General features: G+C 37.7%; 1 protein-coding gene across 4 annotated transcripts in view; it reads left to right on the top strand.

Annotated features, from left to right (window-relative positions):
- Positions 1 to 27,257, top strand: part of LOC112048033 (nuclear hormone receptor FTZ-F1) — a 144,966-nt gene that overhangs the window by 103,993 nt on the left and 13,716 nt on the right. For all 4 annotated transcript variants that reach the window (XM_024085377.2, XM_024085386.2, XM_052890535.1 and 1 more), the window contains exons 3-6: positions 18,341 to 18,957; positions 24,002 to 24,260; positions 24,467 to 24,567; positions 25,746 to 25,888. In XM_024085377.2, coding sequence (XP_023941145.1) covers positions 18,341 to 18,957; positions 24,002 to 24,260; positions 24,467 to 24,567; positions 25,746 to 25,888 — 1,120 coding nt within the window. The remainder of the gene's footprint in view (positions 1 to 18,340; positions 18,958 to 24,001; positions 24,261 to 24,466; positions 24,568 to 25,745; positions 25,889 to 27,257) is intronic.

Raw genomic sequence — 27,257 nt, forward strand, 5'->3', positions numbered from 1 at the left:
TAAAGCTGCTTGTTCATTTTAATTGTTACCTTCTTGAATATTACTTGCTTTGCAAGCAACAAATAGCTTTTCCTTTTTATGAGAAATGATTTTATGACGGCTTTTCCTTTTCTTCCTTTTGTATTTTTGTATTACTATTATATACATATTTATATTTAGTGACTACTGACTAGCTCTACCGTCAGTTGTGGCGATCTGTTCTAACAGCTTTAAATACTGAAAAGAGTAACGCCTGATTGGTTTAAATTAGCGGATACCCACTCATTGATTCTTTCACGCGCGCTCTTTTATGACGACAATGGAGACAGAAATATATTCTTAAACTCGTATACTTGTGTCTCTTTCGAATTATACATACAATTTACCCAATTCTGTAAAATATCTTGCGATGTATAAAAAATATTTTAAATTGTTAATTGATTTATATATATGTATTCGTTTCACACGCTCATGTTTACAAACGAAGTGTCCTTTGGCACTTGATGTGTCTATTATTCCTTATTTATACAGAAAGATAAATGGAAACACGTCGGATGCATAATGTAGAGAAATATACATTTTTGAAAAAAAAAATATATTGAGCATTCAGTATTAAGTCTTTGAACGAAGCTCATTACAGATAGAGTCCCAGAAAACCCACCTTTTACGATCCTGTCAAATTTGAAATCCTCTATAGCTTTCGAACGCCATAATTGAGACAAGATTTGTCGTGATTAAAGTATCATCACAAATGATGAATCCTAAAACCCCCTGTGCATGCCTTAACATCAATAAAGATTAGGACTACTCTGAAAATAACGTCTACGTATTTTTTTATCAAGTTAGCCACACTTTTTAAACATGTTACTCTAACTTTTTACTTATTCTGTTTGATTGTAGTCCTTCTTCCATATCTCTCTTCTTTACTCAGTCATCTTCCGAATTGTCTTCTTCTTTGTTTAGTTATGGCTATTGGTATACATTTGATTGTAATCAAACGTATCACCGTTTGTAAATTTGACTGCGTTCCACAAAAAGATAAACGAAAAGAGATCAAAGTACGTACGAGTATCATATAAGTATTGTATCTCAATTATTCCATACTAGCGGTTTCTCCCGCGTTGTTCCCATTCCCATAGGAATACACGGCATTAAATAATATAGCCTAAGCCTAGCATAATAGTTTTCAAAATCAGGATCAGTAGAGGGCGGGATTACGCCCTACATACAAACTTTAGCTCTTTATAAAATTAGTATAAATTAACCATAGTACCGAATACTATTCGCATTGTAGATGAAAACAATGTATTATAAGTATATAGCAAATATGTATTGCAATAAAACATGTGAGATGACACAATTCTCACAAATCGCACGGTGACCTCAATAGGTGTTGCGAGACTGGGGCCGACCGCCGACCTGCAAGCAGCAACAAGCAAGCCTTGTGCAATGCCACCAGCGCCGCGTTGCACCGACAACGGGCCGCCCGCGCCGTCTCCTGCCCACTTGCACTGTCGCCATACGATCCAATGTACACGGACAGAACTCGTACACGACATATATACATCTAAAGGTGGTCCAGAACCGTATGAAGTTTGGGCCTGGTTTTTGGTCAATTTATACAAATATCATAATATATCCGGCCCACTTGTACTGTCGCCAAACGATCCAGTGTACACGGACAGAACTCGTACACGACATATATACATCTAAAGGTGGTCCAGAACCGTATGAAGCTTGGGTCTGGTCTTTGGTCAATTTATACAAATATTGTAATACCTTCGGCGCTTGTACTGTCGCCATACGATCCAGTGTACACGGACAGAACTCGTACACGATATATATGTACATATAAAGATGGTCCAGAACCGTATGAAGCTTAGGGCTGGTCTTTGTTCCATATATACAAATATTGTAATATCTCCGGCCCACTTGTACTGTCGCCTTACGATCCAGTGTACACGGACAGAACTCGTACACGACATATATACATCTAAAGGTGGTCCAGAACCGTATAAAGCTTGGGTCTGGTCTTTGGTCAATTTATACGAATATTGTATTATCTTCGGCGCTTGTACTGGCGCCATACGATCCAGTGTACACGGATAGATCTAGATATATATGTACATATAAAGATGGTCCAGAACTGTATAAAGCGTATGCCTGGTCTTTGGTCAATTTACATTTCACACTTACATTTCATTTATTCATTCGTCCCTTTGATTTAATATTAATAAAATTAAATCTCGGTTTCTTGGCCATTCAAGTATCCCACAGCAGGAGGATTGAATTTTTTTTTTTAATTTTTGACATTGTTTCATATTATTATATTTTGTATTTTATTAATATTGTTAAAAATTTAAAAGTAAAAAAGGATAAATAAATAAATAAGAGAAAAAATATTTAATGTGAAGAGATAACGTCTTAAATATTTCGGATCATAGATAAAGAAGTCTTCATTTCGGATGTTATAGTTCTGTTCTAGTTAAACGGAAATATGCACAGAACTGCTACGGCTTTATGGGCCCGTTATGTCACAGTGTGCTGTCTAATCAGATTTATTTAAATGGCAATGTTGCTCTTACGTAATACTAGCATGCACACAATTATTTTTTGTTACTTATATCTAACATATTTTTATTATATCAATCGACCAATAATAATAATTGCTTATAGATAATAATTGCAGAGTCATGGATATGTTGTTAGAGTCATGAATTTCATCCTTTTTCTAAACATTATTGGTTTTAAACAAATAAAAATTACCTTAACCTAAGAGCAGACACAGACTAAAAAATTTCCAATTTCACCTTAATAACTACAATATTTTATTTACTTAATAGCTTTATTTACACAACAACAAATCTGGATATATTTTAGAATCTTAATCTGAATACCTATTATTCATATGATTTTACTATGGAACACGACTAAAACGAGGCACGATGAGTTTGGATCGCGCCGCGTTGCAAGAACCTTATGACTAAGGGTCCCGTATGGATTCGAAACTAGTCGGGTATACTTCGACGTTGTATCACGTGTGTTGCCGTGTTTCATAATAAATTAATCTGGATATATTTATTTATCCAGCTTAATCTATACTTCTATAACTAATCTTATAAAGTTGAAGAGTTTGTATGTTTGAACGCGCTAATCTCAGGCACTACTCGTCCGATTTGAAAAATTCTTTCAGTGTTGGATAGCCCATTTATCGAGGAAGGCTATAGGCTAAGTTATCCCCGTATTCCTACGGGAACGGAGACCACGCGGGTGAAAACTCGTGGAGTCAGCTAGTCACTTTATAATTATGTAGAAGAACAGAATTCAATTCATGAAATACCTCACAAGTGTCTGTCTGTCAGACAGAAAAACGGTGCTTTGTTTATGTTCTCGGTTTCAGATTACGTCTTCGTAACCTTAGAAAATGAATAGTATGACCGTACAGTTATGTAATTGCTCACACCTAATTTAGTTTAGCTAATTGACACTAATAACAACATATGAATGAAAACACCTCTAACCTGCAGGTGATTATTGTAATTTTACCCGTGACCAAATGTGTGTCTACTACAGGTTCATACTCTTATGTTTAGCCCTCATTAGCACGAGAGATTTTTTTCAACGGACGACGCTTTTTTATCCAGCAGTGTTGTATTTTCAATTTTGGGCGTTGGAAATAGACTTCAGCGTAGCGTATAGTAAGAGTATGAAGTTGACTTCATTCAACTTCATACGCTATTTAACGCATCGCCTTTTTAACTCTCGTGCGAATGAGGCCTTATACGCTACCGACAGCGTATAATATCTATTCGTATAGAGTTATGTACCCTATTGGCTTTTCGTCATGGCTGTGCTCGCATTGATGTAGTTCTTTTTATTCTGCCACCAAAGAGCGGGAGGTTTAAGTACTTAATACTATGTATAAATACTAAAAGGTTACCGGTACTTAAAGGTACTAAATGGTAAAGGTTGTACTGAGCGATGTTCTAAAAACTCATTTTTCTATCCCTCGGGAAACAAAATTTTAATTGATTTAATGATGATGATGATCGATTGAGTATTTTCGGACTGTACGCCTAACAATCAAACATTAACATTGGAAATAACTAATTTTAATTAAATTATTCGATTTGCTTTATTTAGTTTTTATAAATATTCACTACACCGCTAACAGAGTGAGTAGGTGATTTATAGCTATTAATATCATACATAGAGTAACAAAGGTGCTTCCGCATGTGTACACTTATACAGGGTGCTCGGAAGTCTTTCCCATAACTCTACAGTTATATTCTTTAAGGAAAATTATTAAAAATGTCTAAGGAACATGTGTTCTAAACGTAAAAAATGATTATTTTGTAAATAGATCTTAAATTGTGTCCCTTATATCGCATCCTTATATCATGACGTAGCCAAACTTATTCATTGATAAATATCATGAAGTAGCTTACTAGAAGTGCGGAGTGCCAGTTGCAATATCTCGTCGATATCGACAGTCTTACCACTACGATTACATATTTTAAAATGCAAGGATAGGCAAAGGTGTGTGTTACATGGATAGTCGGAATTATTTGAATTACTTTGTACGAAAACATGAAAAAGTTCTTTTTTAATAAAAAAAAAAATTAGTTATGCATTTCGGCTCCTATACGTGGACTTGTCAACACCGTGAAGTTATGGGAAATACTCTCGACCACCCTGTATAGATTTTACACTTTGCAACGGATTTTAATGCGGCTTTCAACAATAGATACAGTTATCCAAGAAAAAGGTTTACACGGGTAGTACAATAATAAATGTCTTGATTCAGTAGTGATCTCCGCTGCCATTGATGATATTTTGTCTATTTCTCATCACTTATTTTTTTTTGTTGGGTTTCCACGCGTACAAATTCGCGGGCGTCCGCTAGTATTTAAACAATATAAATAATTCTTTAATAACCTCGTATTAATAATTATGTATTTAGTTCATCAACAAATTAATTGGCTTAAAGTAAAGTAATAAGCGATTACATTGAAAATTTTAGACTGTTTCGTTTCGTACCCACATTATCATTGAGAAATTACTCACGAATTACGTAAACCTATCCGCGCTACTGACACACAAAGAACTTTAAAACCTGCTCGCCGCTTAAGAAACCGATACACCGCGTTACAAAGCATGACATATATTTTGTAGATAATCTAATATCAAATAAATAACATTTTTAACTGTAGTAACATTATTTCGTAATAACTGCAATAAGCTTTTTAAAGCCAAAGATTATTTGGAAACAGAAACTGACGTTTTTTGTAATGTTTGTTGCGATTTAAGACTACTTGACCGATTTTAAAAATTATTTTACCAATAGAAAGCTACATTTTCACCGAGTAACGTAAGTTGTATTTTATTCTCGTATTCCCATGGAAACGAGAACTAGGCGGGTTAAACTGCAGGGCGTCTGCTAGTTGAATATGTGTAGTTGAATGCCTTAAAATGTTATATAATATAATTAGTAGATGCCGCGCGGTTTCACCCGCGTGATTCCCGATCCCGTAGGAATAAGGGGATAAAATATAGCCTATAGCCTTCCTCGATAAATGGGCTATCTAACACTGAAAGAATTTTTCAAATCGGACCAGTAGTTCCTGAGATTAGCGCGTTCAATCAAACAACAAACAAACTCTTCAGCTTTATAATATTAGTATAGATATGTATATACCGAGACGAGTCCTTTGACGCATGGCCAGCTAAAAGGGCTCTTACTTAACACCTTAACAGACTAAATACAAACGTTTCGAAACGTTAGTTTGTGGTCCGAGAGCCCGTAGAGTAACATGGGGCTCATGTGCCACATTTGGTACACGCTCGCCATGTACCGCATATGGTACATTGGACTGTTAACGTATTAAATATAAAAATTAAAACGGTATCATCGCGTGTTTCTTCGGTTGAGGTAATCGACACGAACTAAGCCGCGGTCGAGCAATAGTTAGATTGAAATAAAATGATAAACTATAGATAGCTGAAACAACGCGTTGATTTATTTAAGCACACAGTTGAATAATTGTGTCAACCAGATAAGAAATCTGTGCCTTTTCGACTTATGTACTAATCTTTAGCCCCCATATCATGGATTGAGATTTGAAACTTATTTAACTTGATTTTCTTCAAAGTATAGGGGACCTAACTACTGCGGCTTAAAGTTCACTTTATTTTAAAGAAATTTTAGGTTTTAATACTTAGGTTTTAATTTTAGTAACTTAAATTTTGTGTTTTCCATTTTTCTTATTATCATAATCATCATCAATAATAACAGATATTCGGCTCACTGTTGAGCACGAGTATTCACTCCGAAAGAGAGGGGTTAGGCTAATGGCAGACTTCACACACGAAGAGAATTTGTAAAATTCCGGTTTTTCACGATGTTTTTCCGTCACCGTTTGAAACACGTGATACTTATTTTTTTAAAATGCACATATCTGAAAAGGTTGAGGTGCATACCCCGGACCGGATTCGAACCTACGCCCTCCGAATCGAAGGCAGATGTAATCCACGTATTAGCATACCATAATCTGAGGGTTCTTAAAAACTTGAAATAAATGTTATGTTGACTGACTGACTTTGTCATGGTACCTACGGCAGCATTGAATCGGCTCCGATGTAAAACTCCGCATTGTGTGAGGGTGGACAAATGTGGAACGCCGGGAGTGCGCAAATCGCGCCGCGTCGCTCGTTTCAACACCATCGCGCCGGTGGGGTGCGCTGCGCAAGCGACGTTTCATAAGACGCCTCGCTCGACCTGTCGCAATGGACTACCCAAATGTGACCTGAACACGTATCACATTACATGTCCACGGCTATTCGTGCCGAATATTCAAACAGTTTGCACGCCAGGTAAATTCTGTGTCTGCGTATGCCTTTACCACATCAAAAATATTTAAAACAGAAGTCTATAACACTTCATGTATATACCATATATATGTACTACTGGTGTATTTACAAATTTGACGCCAGTAGTCTATTGAATTTTTACTGAACTCTAAAATTCGATAGCGATATCCTAGTTCGTAAGTACCTTATATTGTGTCAATAAAATATGACCTTACTTCTGCTTTTCTGAGCTTCTGCCTTAAAAAAATGAAAACAAACGGTCGAGCCATGCTTAGCAACACATTTAGAAGTTAATTTTTATTTATAAACTAGTAGAAGAATATTATAGGGTTATAAGTGCGCAATGGTTTAGTATAATCGTAATCGCGTAGCAAATTTACAAAAAAACGTATACGAAATCGACAACCAAATGACGTATGTTTATGACGTCTTAAATTTTAATACGAGCAGTCACACCTCATTGCGTGTGCGCAAGCTTATTTCTGTAACATTAGAAAATATTTTCTATATTAATATTATATAGAGATAAAGTTTGTGGCATTGAATGTGGTAATCTCTGGATATTATGAACCGATTTTTTAAACTCTTTTTCCACTAGAAAGCCACGTTATTTGTGAGTCATTGGCTATATTTTATCACTGTATTCTCACGTGAACTACGCGGGTGAAACCGCGTGGTGTCGGGTGTAACATAGTACCTGCTACATGGAACATATGTGGTCTATGCAGTTTTAATCAACGACCTAACTAGCTATCAAATTACGACATTGATCGAGTATGACGTCGCGGCACCAATGATGTCTAGTAGAATCATCGTTTATTTCCTTGAGGTTAGCTGATTGAACTGTTCGTGTATTGAAGTTCCACGTGTAGGGAGGCAACAGTGACGGTGACTGTTACCCGTATCTGTTCCCCTCCGTTTTGCACACCAGTTAGGCTTTCCATGTGATCGGAAAATCCAGGAATCTTCAGGAACGTCCTATGTAACGTCGTCTTCACGTAGCACAGTTAATTACACAGTATTGTTAATAAACTATACCTACTAGTTGTTTTCAGTCATAAGTGTTAACGCGGCCACTAAAAGAAACGAACCTGAAGGCTTGACGAACATTATATTTGTTGAGATAGTTTGATAAATGTCTGAAATAAAAGTAACTGTATATTTTTCCCTTTAAACAAAACAACTTAAACAATGTCGATGCTTAATTAAATACCTATTCATTTTCATATGCTAACTAATATATGTAAATTATTATTTTTAACTTGGGATTTTAAACAATGTGACACTGAAAGGTGCTTGAAAATTATATTTCACGACATCATCATCTCTTTTACCGTATCCCGCTTATAGCCCGTCCGCTAATTTGCCTTTGACATCGCTTCGTTATTTTGTCTCATCAGACATGAGATGAGACAAAATATATTTGTCCCATGCGCTCACGACCTGTCAGAAACGCAAACTATAAGCGGCCGGGCTTTAATTTTGTTTGAACGTCCATACAAATCTAACGACCTCACGAAGCGACGACGTCATTCTTTCGTGATATCTCTAAGAACACTCCATACCTAACGTTCTTAGCTTTAAACACCTGTAACTCTGAAAGTAATGATCGCAGATACCTTATTACTTCTGCAAAATTGCTTTACTATTAGCATACTCTTCATATACATAGACGATCAACTTTTTATTTACAAAAATTCTTGATTATGGTTGCTAACTGTCTCATCGAAATAAAGCTACTCTCGAAAAATTTACTTGATAGTAATCAGTTGTAAAAAAAAATCTACCGATTCCGGACTTAAATTAATATTGTTTATATTAAATTTTAATAAAAGTATTGTTTTAATTTGTTGAGTCAACTAACCTATTAAAAAAAAATCTCATCCCTATTATGACATACCGTAGAATTGTCTCAGATATGACACCCTGGTGTCTGGCAACCCTAACACCATTACGTTGGCCAACAACGCGAGGCGAATTCAGCACTGTGGGACCGGCAGTTCGGTTATACGCTCCGAGAACGAAATATGAACGAACGAATGTAGTCCGCTACGCTCCGTACACAGTACACGTCGCCTTACGTAATATTACTTGTGACGCTTACTTTTTTTATATACGGAACGTGCATTGATTTAGAATAAGTTATTCATATCCATAATTCGTTACAAGCCGTTTCGTTGCTCTTTACTGCATTGTTTTTACGAAATATTATGTAGTATCATATTTTTTATCATACTACAAAATAAGGAACAATCCTGACGAACGATATAATTATAACCGAATAGCTGTATTATCATATAAAATGTCTGTTTGTTTTTTTTCCTATTGGAATCTGCTTTGCAGCTTTTCATTTATATGTATATAAGATTCAAATTCATTTTAACTTTTTATTACACATCGTTTGGTGACCTTAACTGTTAATAACTAAATGTAGAGCTAATACTTAACAGTAGCAGTTCGATGGTCACTCTTAAATTGTTTATAGTGCCTATCTTTACGCATTGAAGGTGGTAATGTCTTGATCTACTAAACCGATTTTGAAAATTCTTTTACCACTAGAAAACAACGTTATTTGTGAGTGCAGGGGCTATATTTTTGTCCCCGCATTCTCACGGGAACGGGAACTACGCGGCTGAAAACCGCGGAGCGTCGGATAGTTGGTAATACAGTGTAAGAGTTAAAAATACAATAGTTGCAGAGTGTATAGCGCTCTTCGGGCGCTAGCATTGCGTGGCCCGCGACAGATGTTAGATCACAATAAAAACGCGCGCGCCAGCACACTATTTCGGCGCGCTGCCTTGACCCGAATCGGATGTTTCGACACAGCGGCCTCGCACACCGGGCCTTTCTATTTTTTAGGTATTACCTGTCTTATTATTACGACAGTTCTACAGGCGCCGACATCTTCATAAGATTTCGGCGCAATCCAATGCCTTATGTACTCCAGTGGCTAAATATAAATTAGTTATTACTATTTTCAATGTGTGACTCGTTCACTTTTAACATAGAGATTATGCGATTAAATGTTTCAAAGTGGGTCAAATAAGAATCTAGTTCGATTCTGATCAAAAACATTGGTTCTAAATGTATATGGATGGTTCTTGACACAGTTTCGTAGATCATCGCGGGTGATGATTTATCTCGTCAGTGTTGTGTAACGACCGCGTTGCCGCTATCTAGGCGCGATCGGGCGCGCTCGGTCGCCGTCGGAGCGGCTCGGGCGGCGGCGCGGCGCGGGGTGCGGGGGGCGCCTCAGCCTTGACCAAGTTTCACCGACTCGTCGTAGTCGGTACAAGGAGCGATCCCCACCTCTTCCCGTCCTTTCGGAACATTATTTTTTATCTCGTTGACACGATTACTTCATTTGACGGCCCTGATACGTGCACCAAGGTCATTGTTTTAAAAAGTTTTGGAACTGTTTTTTTTTTTTTAATTTGTAAGTAATCCTTTAGAAATGAAAATGCAAAATAGATACAATATGTGCGTGCCGCTTGTGCGCCCTTGACCCATCTGTGACAAGCGGGCGATGGCAGATAAATACAAATAGGTACGCAGCCGCTGAACAAAAGGTGAACTCTTACGTCTATTTATGATCTCCGGGTGTTTGTCGCTGTGTCATATGTTTTTGATTTGTAAAAATGACCTTGACCTTGATCTACTTTAGACGTGTAATAAACGCCTGACCTCGTTTACTGCATTATCGGCTACTATCGCGTGCTCATTATAATAACATTAGATGATTAAATTCATTGGAAGCGTTCTTAATTCCAGTTTTAATAGCCCCTTACGATGAAGTAGGTATTTCTATTTGATCAACATTAAACAGAACTCAATTGGATTGGAGTGCCATAGTAGGCATGTTACAGTAATCAAAATGCTGTCGACAGTGGCTTGGCCTACTGCCTCTGCACACGTATAGCTTCGTTATAAATATATGTAACTTACGTTAGCGTATTAAATAAAGGAGGCTTTAATAAAAGAGTCTTATTAGCGGCAAGTACCTACTTCTTTCTGTTTTTAACCGACGTTAAAAAAGGAGGAGATTCTCAATTCGATGCGTATATGTTTTCTTTATGTTTGTTACCTCATAACTTCGTCATTTCTTAACCAATTTTAAAAATTCTAATTTTTTGTTTGAAAGAGTTTTATTCCAGATTGGTCTCACTTAATTTTTACGAAAATCGGTTCAGCATTTTTGTATCGAGAAACCCCTATCGGACAACTCTTTTACCGTCTGTATGTCAAATTAGGTGTCATGATAAATAGTTGATGATTATAAAACTTAGGTACGTATAACATCAAATACCTCTTTCCGACCAGCGATTCGTGTAATTCACATGTATGAAATTAAAGGCAGGAAAAACCTAAAGCAATGACGAATATAACACTAAGCTATACTTTAATGTAATTATTTTTTAATTTCCCAAACTTCCTCGTAGTTTTTTAACGATTGTATTCATTTAGAATTTCTTTTACTTCCTGTGTGAAGGCCGACGCCAATTCGATGACCTTCAAGCATCTATGTCTTTAAAGAATTCATCAATTTTGTACAATATAATTTACACAATTATAAATGTCAATGTTTGTATACATATGAACCGTGATGGCCCAGTGGATATGACCTCCAATTTTTCAGATATGTGCATTTCAAGAAATTAAATATCATGTGTCTTAAACGGTGAAAGAAAACATCGTAAGGAAACCTGCATACCAGATGATTTTCTCAATTCTCTGCGTATGTGAAGTCTGCCAATCCGCATCGGGCCAGCGTGATGGAATGAGGTCTGACCCTTCTAATTCTGAGAGAAGACTCGAGCTCAGCAGTGAGCCAAATATGGATTGATAACGACAAATGTCCTCCTGCATTGACAAAGTGAAAATAGAAATGTTCTCTTGAGTTTTTCAGAGCTTTAATAGTAAAAGAAAAACGAGTAACGTAGATATTATTTGCTTGCCAACCAAAACGGTTTGGAAAACATTGGATATTTCAAGACAATAAGATTAGATTAACAATAATTATGGCAATTAAACAATAGGCCATAAGATTTCTTGATTATATTATCATAATTAATATAACAAGCTTCTAGGTGGGTCGTAAGAATGCACACAATTTTAAAATAACTTACTTTAAAAAATGTCTGAATTGAATTATACAAATAAATGTTTCTAAGGTTTTTTTCTCTACTCTATGAAACAGCCTTAACCGCGGGAGGTATCTTATAACAAATCGACATCTAAGGTACTTATAATATAAGGTACCAATAATCTTCTCATTCATTAATTTAAGTAAAATAGCCAGTGCACAGTAAAACCAACTATAGATTGTGTTACATCATGGTTAGGCTTAATTTAAATATGTATTTTGTAAAATAATAAATACTTAAATAAAATAATTCGGTCATAAATAATACAATATATATATTTTAAGCGAAACATTGAATAGTATAACAACTTCTGTCAGGTCTGGTGGTACGTAATTATTTATTGACAAATGTCGAGCCTATTCAAGGTCGGGTATCTATATACATGGTGCTTGACCTTGGGACACACAGAACCATGTGTAACACTAACTCTGGACTCTGAGAACTTTGTAATATAATATGATACATTTTACGAATCTGTAAATGGTAACTATTATTGATCGACTGACCCAATACAGCTCACAGCTTACGATCAAATTTCAGCCACGACAAGTATAATCTTAAATGTGGCCATCTATGCAGGTGTTGTTTAGTGCATTTGTATTCATACACCCTATATTTATACTCCCACTTACTACAGTCATTAAGTCGGAAAAAAAGGCTTACAAATGCAAATGAACCGAGAAAATGGAATTTTGGTTATGACGTGGTAGAAAAGTTCAACTTCAAATTCTCGACCATTTCCTATGTGCATTTTCCACCATATTGTAAAATTTGTTCAGTTAGGTTGGTTTGGGTTGAATTCAGTTTTTTTCACAATAAGTTCTCCGAAAATATTGATTTAATACTTTTTTGTTTGTCTTTGTACTTTGTACGCTCTATATTTTTTTAACTATCGTATCGTTATTTTCATATCGATGGAAAAGTCAAAAAGTACGTCTGTTTCGGTGCACAGTAGGTATACCGACACGGACAGTTAGACTTGGATGTAACAGGTTCCATAAAAGGTATTCCAGTATCTCTATCTGCAAGTTCCTTAGGATAAAAAGTACTCTTGTACTCTTAACGTCGGACGGTTTGGATTCAAACTCTGGACCTCACGATCCGCAGTCGAATAAATTATTTGTAAAAAAAATTAAGTATGAATGCATATAAGTGTACTTTGTGAAAGTGATTCTTCGGGAATAGCGATATCCACTGATAAAATGTATTTTTTCAATACATAATTAATTATTTTTTTTTCTAAATTCGACAATAGTAATTACTTACAGAATATTTTAGTTTACTACACGTAGAGGTATATAAACAGGTGATTCAAATATGCAAATACTTTCCATATAATCTATCCGACTTTTAGATATTCAAATCAGCAGTAAATAGAAGCCTCGAAATATAATTTAACATATTTTCGAATAGTTTTATTGTATTTCGCTTTGGGATCTGTATTTTTTCAATTGAAACCACTCCAGTTGTTTGATAACAATTTAATAAAGCTGTTAGTAACTTGAAACTTTGTTTAGGTTTCTTTAACAACACATTGACTTTTTAATATTGCAATTGCTACTTATTATATAAACAAACCTCGACGACTAATTGATCTGGGCCCTGGTTTTAGTAAACATAACCTTAACCGTAAGGCTGGATACACATGGCATTATCTTGCACGTTAATTACAGTATATGTTTACGTATAAACGTTGTTCATACAACCGTTCACACAGCAGTAATACTGCAATACACGTATACTATACTTAACACGTTCGCTGCGGTACGAGGTCAATTGACCTCGTACGCCTAGCGTCTTCAAGAGTTACGAGGTCAATGGACCTCGTACGCCTAGCGTCTTCAAGAGTTACGAGGTTAATGGACCTCATACCGCACCACATAAAGTTTTAGTAAGAGAGGAAAGTACAGAAATATCAGTGCCGCAGCGAACGTGTTAAACGTTTAGACGTACTTATACTGAAAAAAGAACGTCAGGAATATGTGTGAATGTAGCCTAACATCTACCTGTTACATGAACCGACAATCGAAAACGATTTGTGATAAAATATTGGTGTACTGACGATAGCTGTCATAAATATTAGAGTCCGTAGTACTAGCAGCGTAACCTTCTCAGCACCACTGCTTATTTTATTATGTATGAGGTTTTTACAAACCATTCAACTGAGTAGCATGTTCTTGTAATGGATTCAGCCCGATAATAATACAGTCCAACGAACTGTGATTTATGCCGTATTACAACTACAGGACATTGTAGAGATTCCGCTATTTTACATTCGTCGTCAACCTTTTCGGACATAACACCGACATTATATATGCCACTAGTAACGATGTTGCCATGGAAACGAACAATGTCACAGCGTTGTAACTTTAAAGAAAGCAGGGGCTGCACCGCCACGTCTTCGATGTCTTACGGTCTACTTGGTTCCTCTTTCCTTTACCTACTCATCCTTCTATTGAATGGTTGATTTCGGTTTTTTAGACATATACTATGGACTAACGCGTATGGACTGCGTGATCGAATCATAAATGAGGAGATTCGCAGAAGAACCAACGTCAAAGGCATAGCTCAGCGAGTCGCGAAGCTGAAGGCAATTGACAGGGCATATATTTTGAAGGGCCGATGAACGTTGGGGTCCTAAGTTGGTAGAATGGCGACCGCACCGGAAATGTCATTGTCGGTGGACACCCCCACTACGTGGTTTAAAGATAACAAGCGGGTTGCAGAGAGTCACTGTATGCTGGCGGCTTGAAACCGTGGTGTTTGGAAGTCTGCAAGAAGCCCATGTCCAGCTGTGGACGTCCTTCGGCTGAAGTTGACGTTGACAATGGACTAACAGTGGAGTTCATATACGTTGTAGGGGCACCCCGAGGGGATCATTCTGCCGCAGAGTGTCGGATTTAATCTCTATTTGTTTGAGAATTTGACACTCAGCGGGTGAATGATCCCCTGAGGGTGCTTTTACAACGTCTACGATTGCTAGATCTTCGTCATTTTATAAAATCTTTCTCAATCTACTTTAAACGCGTATATATTTGCCAGGCGACATTGTTGTTTGGATACCCTTCCCTGTAGAATTGCATACGCTAAATTTAAATACCCCAAGTGTGCGTCCGTATGGCAGTACATTGTAGTAATTTCTACAGCTTGCGTGTCTGCTGCCTCCTGCACAGCTGGTTATAGGTACTTACCTAAAATTAGCTAAGTTTGTTCCTTGAAGAAATAGTACCCTTCCATTTATTTTGGGAGTCGTTCGTTATCATCCCATATTCGGCTCACTGCTGAGCTCGAGTCTCCGCTCTAATAGTCCTCCATGCTGGCCCAATGCGGCTTGGCAGACTTCACACAGGCAGACATTTTAGATAATTCTCAGGTATGCAGGTTTCCTCACGATGTTTTTCCTTCACCGTTTGAGACACGTGATATTCATTGGGACACGGAATGTAAAGGGAGTGGATAATGAGTTGACGAGTAACCGAGGCGAATGACGTATATACACCAATATTGAGGGCTTATACTTAGTGGAGATTCTCAACAGCATGAAAGGTCCCTTCCCTCATGTTTATCTGACGCGCTCGAAAAAGTCCCCCGAGCAAGTCGAAATTGCTCATTTTGATTCCATATTTATTATTTTTATACAATGTTAGTCCTTCAAAGATGTTATTTTTTTAATAATAACAATAGAATTCCCATTTCCGCTCGTCTAAGCAAGAGCTACATAGATATCGTAGAGATTCTGCGTAAGAGTTATTAATAACAAAGCAAGAATTTGCTACTTTCAGTATTTTTCACATACCTACTTATGTATATTTTTTTACCATGTGAAAAAAGTTGTTCTTTTAGTTATTCATTTGTTTTGTTATATGTTAAATAAAAAGACAAACTTTCTATATCAAAAGATTTTACAAACGTCTGATGACGTCATTTTGTTATTTATTTATTTTACGACATTCTGAATTACGAATTACCGAAGTTGAATGAACCAAACTTTTCGAAAAGGGTGCTTTTCAAAAAGTTTGGTTCAACTTCCGCTGATCCACAGTCTTAAGGTTTCACTTTCAGTAGATTGTGAATGTTTGAAAAGAGTTGAGCGTCCCCTGACATACAATTGTAAGTAGGCCGATTAAATTGCGCAGATTTACCATTTACTTGGACAACTTTTTTTTTTAATTGTGCGTAACCGAAAGGGAGTCGGGATTATGATATTATGTTTTATTATGATATGATATGAAGTTTCGCACATCTTGTGGGGTCTAATAGGTATACTGTACGTATCTGTTATACAATTATTGTTACTCTGCGATTTTTTTTTTAAATAATATTTGCCATATGCTTTTAAATGTGACCAATATTCCCATTCCCCTCCAACTAGTCGGGAAATACTGTATTAGGAGTGCGTACGACAATAGGCGGGGATCGAACCACCACCCCGCGGTGATGAATGCGACCGCTCTTACGGTTGAGCTATTGAGGCTCTAAATGATTTAGTCGGCCAACTTACAATTGTATGTCTCTTAGAATCTTGAAAATAAAATAACTTATTAAATGTAACATTTGAAAAAATCACAGTTACCCCAAAACTCTACAAGAATGCGTAAATAAATACGACTACAAAACAAGATGAAAAATCCGGGTGTCCAGACATTAAGCCTTTAATTTTGACGACTTTCGATAAATTTCCCGCTGCCGAGTAAGTTTCAAAAGCCCTGTATAAGTTCACAAGAACATATATCCATTCATGAAATAGTCTGCATTACGAAGCTGTTGGAATTGCACACAACAGCTCTTTAATCCGCCACGCTTGGCGTCTCTCTTGGATCCTCCACTACGCCCTATGAGTGTGTCCTTATCGCACTGAGCCGCGTTGCCACATAAAAACTGGTTGTTATTTTTAACTCGTGTGTTGGGCGAGTCGACAATTTACTGAAATCCCCCTTCCGCTCCGGGTTCAGACGGTTATTTACAGTTTACAATGTTCTTAGTTATTACACTAACCCAGACATGATTTTGACGTATATACAAATCTATATATGGTCGACCCCCCAGTAGGTGGACTGAGCATTGCAGCGAGTTGCAGGGAGCCGCTGGATGCTGGCGGCTCGAGACCGTTTTGTTTGGAAGTCCATGCCAGAGGCCTATGTCCAGCAGTAACGTCAATCTGTTGATGTTGACGAATGATGATACAAACCTAAGATTAATTCGTTCAGCGAAATATTTCAGTACCTACATTTAAAAAAAAATGCGCAAACTGATGAACGTAGAATTTGACACAGTTAAGTGAATATAGAGAAAAAGTTAATAATGCTGTTTTTTATGTATAACATGCATAAGGAATGCATTGAATTAATTAAAATGAATATTACACATACCTACTACATTTAAAAATTCAAATGATACACAACATACTTACACATAGATAAATGATTATTAATTATTATTAAACGTTTTATTCATATGACAATGGATTTCGCGTAGAGGCAAAAATGTGAGCGCCGCGATACACGAGTAGACTAGATGATCTAGAACCATAACCTATGGCACGGTAAATCTATGTCCTTGTCAAGCACTATTAAAACACTTATGACATCGGAATATAGTTCATCCAACCTGTTTATAAAACGTAACGAAAATGATATAAAAACTATTGGGTAGACATAAAAACATATCAAATTACCTGAAAGGTTAACAGCATGTTGTACACAAATAAATAGGTGTTTAACATACCGTTTAGTAAGTTACTTTACAGTCCATATCATATTTTCCCGCGAAGAATAGGCACGATCGTAATTTATGGTTATCTCGGGGATCGTTACTCGAAATTTGGATTTCAGCCAAAATCATAAAACGCTGTCGACTCTTGTGCGCGTTAAGCCTAGTGTCCTAAATTTCAAGCCCATGTTATTAAATTCCCATTTATCAGCGTACTATAAAGAATGAGTGCAAAGGCAAGCCTACACATCGCTTAGAGATATTCTGTTTTTAACACAGAAACCTTTAGTAATGTAGCCCCGTTATTCTAACAGGTCTATTATATGCACCAGTAAGACCAAAACTTTACTGAATACTTCCGAAATCCATCGATGTATAAGCAACGAAACCTCACAAACTATATAAAGCTTGAAAGGAGTTTAACATTCTGTGGTGACAAGGCTAGGAGTTTCTTACAAAACGTACAGTTTTTTGATTTGCTTGTTATAATGCATTCAATAAGAATTGTGGTAAAATATATCGACATTGCAAACTCTAATTTTAAGATTGTCATAGTTTCTCCATATTTGTAGAACCACGTGTTGGATATGGCTGCGAAGTGCATGAAGCGGTGTAATATATGAAGTGTTTTGTTGCAGCCGTGCGAGCCGACCGCATGCGCGGCGGACGCAACAAGTTCGGGCCCATGTACAAGCGCGACCGCGCTCGCAAGCTGCAGATGATGCGCCAGCGGCAGATCGCCGTGCAGACGCTGCGTGGCTCGCTGGGCGATGCTTCGCTGGTGCTGGGCTTCGGCTCGCCGTACGCCGCCGTGCCCGTGAAGCAGGAGATCCAGATCCCGCAGGTGTCGTCGCTGACGTCGTCGCCGGAGTCATCGCCGGGCCCCGCGTTGCTGGCGGCGCAGTCGCAGGCGCCGCCGCAGCAGACCGCGCACGACAAGTGGGACGCGCACTCGCCGCACTCGGCGTCGCCCGACGGGTTCGCGTTCGAGGCGCCCGCCACCGCCGCCGCCACGCCGTCCAGCACCGTCGAGGCCACCAGCACGGAGACCCTGCGCGTCTCGCCCATGATCCGAGAGTTCGTGCAGACGATAGACGACCGGGAGTGGCAGAACTCCCTTTTCGGACTCTTGCAGAGCCAAACTTACAATCAGTGTGAAGTCGATCTCTTCGAATTAATGTGCAAAGTGCTGGACCAAAATTTGTTCTCTCAAGTGGATTGGGCGCGAAACACCGTGTTCTTTAAGTATCTAAAGGTGAATTTCCAGATAAGTATAAGGATCCCGTCCCGAATCCTTGAAACCTCTCCCCGGTGGACACCAAACTGCTCGCGAATGTTGCATTGCGACGCTTGGCGATGATTACTCTTGCTTTGAGAATATGTTTGTTTGAGCAGTGCGACTTGTCTGTGATCTTACAGCCGTAGAGTTTCGTGTGGCAGCCGGCAGGAAGAGGCGCGTGTGACGCATGCAGCGTTGCGGTGTTGCCGGTCGCAATCGATACCTCGCTTCGCCTCCCCTTACCAACTGGGTCAAGTTCCCACGGCTAGCGTGCCGCCTGCCGTTGCCATCGTTCTTTCATTACGCTACTACACAACGCGCAACGTGCTTGTACATTACACGATTACACAATACGCTAGTATCGACAACACCACTGCAAACATAATTATAACGTCATGTTTGAATCATCTGATCTGATTCTTGAAAACTCACACAGCATGCGATAGGTGTGCGTCCGGATGCATTCGCTTTACTATGTTTACATCACCTGTGCTCTCTTAAAAATATAGGCGTTTAATCTGTCACCTTCTAACGAGTTATGATGTAAATTAAAATCAAATCATTTCAGTTTCGTTAATTCCAAGTAACTTCTCAGTTTACAAGCACTTTAATGAAATATCAAGATGGTTCATGTACCAGTTTAAGTGTCATACCAATTAAGTAGAGTTGGATCAGTCAGCAGTTCCACAAAGTAGGTCGTAAGTTCGCGGTTCCTTCACCCATAGGAGCAAGCTCCCTAGTTAGGAGCGCGGCTCGGCAACCGCCGGTGCAGGCAAACAGTCAACAGTCTCTGTCGTGGTTGTTGTACGCTTACGCAAGAACAGCCGGTCACGTGGAGTGGCGACGTTGCCGCTCCGTGCACCTCGCTTCGTCTCACTCCAGCACACAGCCTCCGATCCACAACTAGCAATTTTCATTTGTTCTAAATGACGCCGCTTGTTTACGACCCATTCTCAGAATTAGGACAAACGGCAGTCGTACATGAATCTATCTCCCTTGCATACTTATTTACACAAATTACTTACGGAAACTATCTAGGAAATTTTAGGCGCGCATTGTAATGTACAGGAGAATGAATTTCAGACATTACATTACATGTTACAAACGCACTATTGTCGTGTTTAGACAATAGTGCGTTCGTTCGTATAGTAGCAGTTGCTAAAGCTTTCAGTCGAGAGTCCGAGGACGTTTGTCGATGACCCAAAAAGTCTACGAAACTATGTTTAGGCGCGTATTGTAATATACGTACAGACCATAGTGCGTTTTTACTCGAATCCAAAAACATTGTTGATAACCCACGAACTCTGTATAAATATATAGGCCTATTGATGTACAGGCTCAGACCAATTATAGAAGGACCTGTATCGCACTCACAGTCACGAACAAAATTGTCTGTCATTTTCTGAAGAAAACGAGCTTAGATTTGGTATATATCTTATAATAAACTAGAAGTTTTTGCACGTTTTTTACAGAATTCAATTACACAAAAAGATATTTTTACGGAGCTCTTTAACCGACGAACACGATTACAACTATTTAACATTGATACTATAGAGACAGTTTTTATAATCGCATTAGATCGTTGATCATATACTTTGACAGAAAAGTAACGTCTAGCGAGGCAGGTCCTATACAATAATTGGTCTGAGTGTACAGGAATACGTATTTCAGACATCACACGTACATATCACAGTGCGTTTGTAGTTGTACACAAGTCGTCCCTCGTCAGCGCTAAAGCTCGAGAGTCGAGAGTCCCGGAACAATGTCGACGAGCCACGCTTTCTCCAGACGGATGTGATGTAACGGGGCGAGCGAAGCGGCAACACTGCACTTTCGTCGGTGCACTTGACACATTGCCCGTGGCCGAGTTGCCGCGAGAATTGAGAAAGCACATTTTACCGCGTAACCACCGGTAACGGAGACGCTAGTAATAGTGCGTTGCTTTCTCTTACATAACGATTACATTTATAACAGTAGCCTGGTTACCTAGTCTCGCGATTACCATCTATTATAATACAACGACCATTTCTTTTGTATCTATATATATAAAAATGAATTGCTGTTCGTTAGTCTCGCTAGAACTCGAGAACGGCTTAACGGATTTATCTTATCTTGGTCTTGAAATGTTCGTGGAGGTATAGGGAAGGTTTAAAAGGTGAGAAAAAATCAAATAATTTTCGGGAAGACCCTACAAACTGCCCTTTTCTATTTCCCATACAAACGTCAAGCGGTAGGGGTAGGGTAGGGGTAGAGGTATAGAAGAGTAGAGTAGGGATAGAGAATAAGTGCACTTATGTCAAAACGAAGCTTGATCGGGTCCGCTAGTATATAATAATTTCTTTTGTATATATACTAATATTATAAACGCGAAAGTTTGTATGGATGTTTGGATATTTGTTACTCTTTAACACCGCTACTACTGAAGCGATTTGGCTAAAATTTGGAATGGAAATAAATTTTACTCTGGATCAAAACATAGACTACATTTTATCCCGAAAAAATCCATGGTTTCCCGAGATTTGCGAAATCTGATGATTTTAATGATATGAATGTTTGTTACTCTGTCACGTCTCGACTACTTAACAGAATTAGCTGAAATTTGGTATTGAGATATATTATAGCATGGATTAACACATAGGCTACTTTTTTATCCCGGAAAAAGCCATGGTTGGTGGTATACTTCTTAAAATAGTCAAACGTATTGAAGATACAATGATTTTATTACACACCAAGGGTTCATTTAAAACTAGTAGATTATAACCTTTCGGTTTAGGAATATTCCATAGACAATTGAACCTAGTTTAAAGTTATCAACCATAACTTCCGTACTCATTCCCATTGGCAGTAGTTTTTGTTTAGTAATGTTTTAAAGTTGTTTATTTAGTAATGTTTTAATTTGGTTAGTCTACATGTCCAAGAACGATTAATAAGTCGTTCTTGTTGTAAGATTTAATGTTTCTCACATTTCCTTTATATAAAGCCTTTTGTCGACATAAATAGATCTTGGAATGAAAAGGGTCCTTTATAAATTGTAATCGGCTTTCAAATAAGTACCTCACGAACAAATGTAAACAAAACGGGAAAAAATAATCCTTTTTCGCTTGTAGCCTTTCAAGTGTTTTTATAACATATCAATTAGTTATTGACATACAATATTGTATTTAACTAATAGGTATCGAGTAAATTTAAAATTATTATACACTAGTGGACGCCGGTGACTTCGTCCGCGTGGAATACAGTTTTTTACAAATCTCGCGGGAACCATGGATTTTTTCGGGATGAAAGTAGCCTATGTGTTAATCCAGAGTAAAATCTATTTACATTCCAAATTTCCGCTAAATCGCTTCAGTAGCCACAGCGTAAAGGAGAAACATACACACACAGAAACTTTCGCCTTTATGATATTAGTCTGATTTTATTGAAGAAGGACTAACAAACTGACGTAAATGTGATTAAAACTCAAGTAAACTCTCAGGATCTCTCTTCTAAAAAATGGCATACCCACACGACTCTGTACATGTTGTTGACAATGACATCATCAATTTCATAAAGCCAACAACTTTCAAATTACGCGTAAGCAAACAGCACTACGCCGCTATTGTGTAAAGTGTTTATCTACTGATTTGAAGATAGGGCAGTCGCAGTACACACGCGATACCCAGCGATAGCGCGCGACTTTGACCTACTTACAACTACGAGCATAGAGTCGGAGAGCTCGTTGCGTTGCGAGTTTCGACGGAGGGAACTGCCGACCGGCCTGGCGGGTTTCGTCACTATATCCGCAAACTTCGTCCTCACTTATCGTCGTATTCCACACACATTTTTGGATGCTCTTTTATTATAAACAAGGTTCGAGTTATAACGAATTTCAATTTGATTCTTTAGTAGCTGTAGGGACAAATGGTTGTATTACGTATTATTGATAGAATACTGGTGATTTCATGATTTATTTTATATCTCAGCTGTTCATTATGTCGAAAGTCATTTAAAAGAAGTTATGGAAATATTGAAAACTTCAACTTTTAAGCTATCTTAGAAGTTGTTGTAGAGTTAGGGCCGGGCGCGTCCCTTCGACTCTACTCTGTTAACTATAGTAACTTTCAAATGTATTAACGATACCTACTTTTCCTTGCCTTTGTTAATACAGTCTCTTTCCCACCATATAATTGTAATATCATTTTCCATTAAATTACAGTACCATTGAGTAGTAAAGTTACCCTGAATAGCCATCAAAGGGTTATTAGTTGGATTTCTTCTTTCAATTCTCGTTGGTTGTAAAATAGTGGTCTTTGAAATGCTAGAGTATCAAAATAGAACGAAACAGAATATAACATTACATAAAACACATCGAATTATAATCTAATCAATCGCTATGATTTCGATAGATTAGGCAGTATGGTTTTGACAGTCCAATCTCGATTCATCGTTGAGCAAGCGGCGTGCGATGTGGCAATAGCTCCGAGCTCTAAAATTCAGTTGTAACATTTCGTAAACGGCAAATTTAACGCGCTCGCGCACCGCCCAGTGTATTCTAATGCAACTCTAAAATGTAGGTCACGGAATGACGCCGTGAGTCGCTCGCGACTTGTCAGATAGCGGTGCGGTTCGAGATAACATACACAAATTGCTAATGTAATTGGCACGAGCGCTAGTAGGGACCGATACCGAATACACTCTCAGCGGGCGAAGACGATCAAACTACCAGCGGCAATTAACTGATAGCTGCAGCGGGTCTAAACGCTCCACACGAAACTCTACGACCATCAAGAACGAGCTCCGTATGCATGCGATATCCAATCGGAGCCGTCAACTGAGCTACGGGGTGGATTGTCATTTGAATAATGTTCTCTGTGTGTACTAACCTCGCTGGCGAATTGTTATTTAAGTTCACAATTCACTTCGTTACTCGGCGGCTCCGTATTGGTCGTTGAATCTCTGCAAGATGTTGTCATACATATTGCGAGAAGCGTTTTTGTCCGCAGGTTTGCACGTGTAGCAATGCGGTTGTCTTTTGTTGCAGGTCGACGATCAGATGAAGTTGTTGCAGAACTCGTGGTCGGACATGCTGGTGTTGGACCACCTGCACCAGCGGATGCACAACGGCTTGCCCGACGAGACCACTCTGCCCAACGGACAGAAGTTCGACTTGCTCTGCCTCGGCCTGCTCGGCGTCCCCGCTCTCGCCGACCACTTCAACGAGCTCCAGAACAAACTCGCCGAACTGAAATTCGACGTGTCAGACTACATCTGCGTCAAGTTTTTGCTTTTACTAAACCCTGGTTAGTATTTTTTTCCCCTTATTCGATTTCATATCAGTTATGCTCGAAATGCGAATGATGTAAATTGTAATTGTGTGCTTTTTATTTTCTTTGTTTATCACAGTTCATGTAACATTGTAATCATTTTGTCCGCGTCCATTGTGCTTATTATGAAACTGTTTAAAAATTGTTTGTTTTTTGTTTGAAGAGTTGTCTTGGGGTTTCAGAGGTGAGAGGCATCGTTAACGGCAAGTGCGTCCGCGACGGGTACCAGACGGTACAAGCTGCGCTCCTTGACTACACGCTTACCTGCTATCCCACGATACAGGTAATGATTATTAATAGACATGTCTGGCGTAACTTTTCGTTACATAACATAAAACGTGTCCTTATTGTTACGTAAATTAGTTGAGTGCACAGACCAGACTTTGTTACGATTCATACACAATAGACCAGACCTGACTGATTGACATCGATAGGTAGGAAACGTGTTAGATTTGTATCAGCCACGTTGTGTTAAATATAATACCAGATATCTATTAAAAGGTTTTAAGGTGTTCGTGCATTCAACATCATAATAACTGGTTATAACAAAATAAACTACAATTAAAACAAAAAAAAACTCGATTGTAGATATTTGAAATATAAACTACAGCACTTGTTTGCTGATTAAAAGTATATTGTATATCAGAAAAGAAGGATATAGAAATATTTTGTAATGCTTTCAATTAACTATCGTAATTTAAATCGATCTTTAAATACACTTAGTTGTATTTTTCCAACTTTAAATTAACTTCATCACTATTTTCTCTTGCGAAAACTGCAAGTGTTTCTTACCTTCTGTCAGTTAATGAGAAATGTTTAGTTTGAACGTATTTAGATCTGTGATGATTTAATTTTAGAAAAAGTTCGATCAGAATGATCTCTTGTGATTTAATTCCACGATTACTTTGTTTACATTTATTGTTGATTTAATTTCAAGATAAGTTTGTTTAGAATGAAAAATATGCTGAATAGGATTAGGATAATATCGTTTAGAACGACTTGCGATTATTTAATTTCAGGATAAGTTCAGTCAGAATTATTAGCGATTATTTAATTTCAAGATGGGTTGGGCTAATGATCAGCGATTATTCAATTTCAAGATAGGTTGGGTTAGAATGATCAGCGATTATTAAACTTCACGGTAATTTATGTTGGAATAATTTGCCATGATTTAACTCCAATATAAGTTTAGTTTGAATGATTTTTAACGATTCAACTCCAGGATAAGTTACTTTGGAACGATCTTTGCTTCAACTCTAGGATACGTTCGTTTGGACTGATATGTAATGATTTACCTCCAATATACGTTCAGTTAGAGTGATCTTTGATGATTCAACTCCAGCATAAGTTAGGTTGGAATGATCTTCGATAATTTATTCCCAGAATACGTTCGATTAGAATGATATGTGACGATTCAACACCAGTATCCAGTTAAAATAATCTATGGTGATATAATTTCAGGACAAGTTCGGTAAGTTGGTGATGGTGGTGCCAGAGATACACGCGCTGGCGGCTCGCGGGGAGGAGCACCTATACCAGCGACATTGTGCGGGGCAGGCGCCCACACAGACCCTTCTTATGGAGATGCTACACGCTAAGCGCAAGTAGGTATTCATTCCACTACTTCGTAACTTCTACCTTTGGCTACTATGTCATTTCATTACCAGGATTGCGAAGCGTATTGATTGAAAGAATCACTTAGCCCTCATTCGCACGAAAGTTTCTTAACGGACGTTTAAAAAGCATTCAAATATAGTATGAAGTTAAATGAAGGTCTATTTCCAACGCCCAAAATTGAAAATGCAACACTGCTCGAAAAAAGCGTACGTTAAAAGAACTCTCATGCGAATGAGGGCTTAGGGCGACTTCACCACTGATAATGTCTGATAGTTTATATAAAAGTGTTGCTTTTGTTATTTGACCTACAGTAAGAGAGTAACAGAACTTACAGTTAGACTGTCCAAAAGTTAAGAAGGTGGTGAAAACGGCCCGTAATGTACGGCTACTGAATGATGTATCTCTGACATCACATGATAGTCTCAAAAAAAATATATCCGGCTGGCATAACCAGGCTATTTTCTTTCATATAACATATTTTTAATAATAAATAATTGTCGAAAAGTCACATGGATTCTGGGTAAATGATCAGTCAGAAATATTATTTCAACGCCCGTACATTACATTATTTTTATTCACTTGTCATGTTATTCAATATTCATAGCTTGTTTCGACAATTATGTAATGAAACAAAAAATATTAACACAGAATAAGCTAAAAAAATTTCATATCACAAAAGTATTTCATAAGTTTGAATACATATTATGTATTATTTTTATTCCATTGGTACATTGGATTAAATATTTTTAAAGTGAATGAAATCTGCACAGAATTTGATATAACTAAATTGAAACAATAAACGCATTTATTCTTGCAACCTTTTAGTCATTAAATTCTATAATAAAGTCTAAACTGAAAACTGCATGGCTACAACAAATTACTTGTTAATACAATTTAAATAAAGATACTGTTTGAATTTGAAACCGTCCAGCATTAAATATTATTCAATACATATTGTATAACTACGAATGATGATAATGATAATCACGAAAGTTTAACTGAGTTTAATTGTATTTGTTCTCTTTTATGAAAACTCATTACAGTTTTTATTACCAGGCTCTTGCAATAACGTTTTAAGAAACCACGAAACGTCCTTATGCCTCATTTTGATCTCGCTCGAAGTTATCTCCTATAATAACAAACAACTTCTTTACTCGTTATCACTCTAATTATCAATATTATCAGCGTTGTCTCTCTTGTTTTGGTGTCTGATCTTTATGCCTGTTATACGTGGCAAATACATCGCGATAATCGTGAGGAGAAATATACATATATACTCGGCTCTCTTTTGTCCTACCGTAAACGAAAGAGAGCGATATTTCCGCCAGTGTTGGTCGACAATGTGTCATTTTGTCT

Source organism: Bicyclus anynana, chromosome Z (genome assembly GCF_947172395.1).
Source record: "Bicyclus anynana chromosome Z, ilBicAnyn1.1, whole genome shotgun sequence".
NCBI classification, from domain to species: domain Eukaryota; kingdom Metazoa; phylum Arthropoda; class Insecta; order Lepidoptera; family Nymphalidae; genus Bicyclus; species Bicyclus anynana.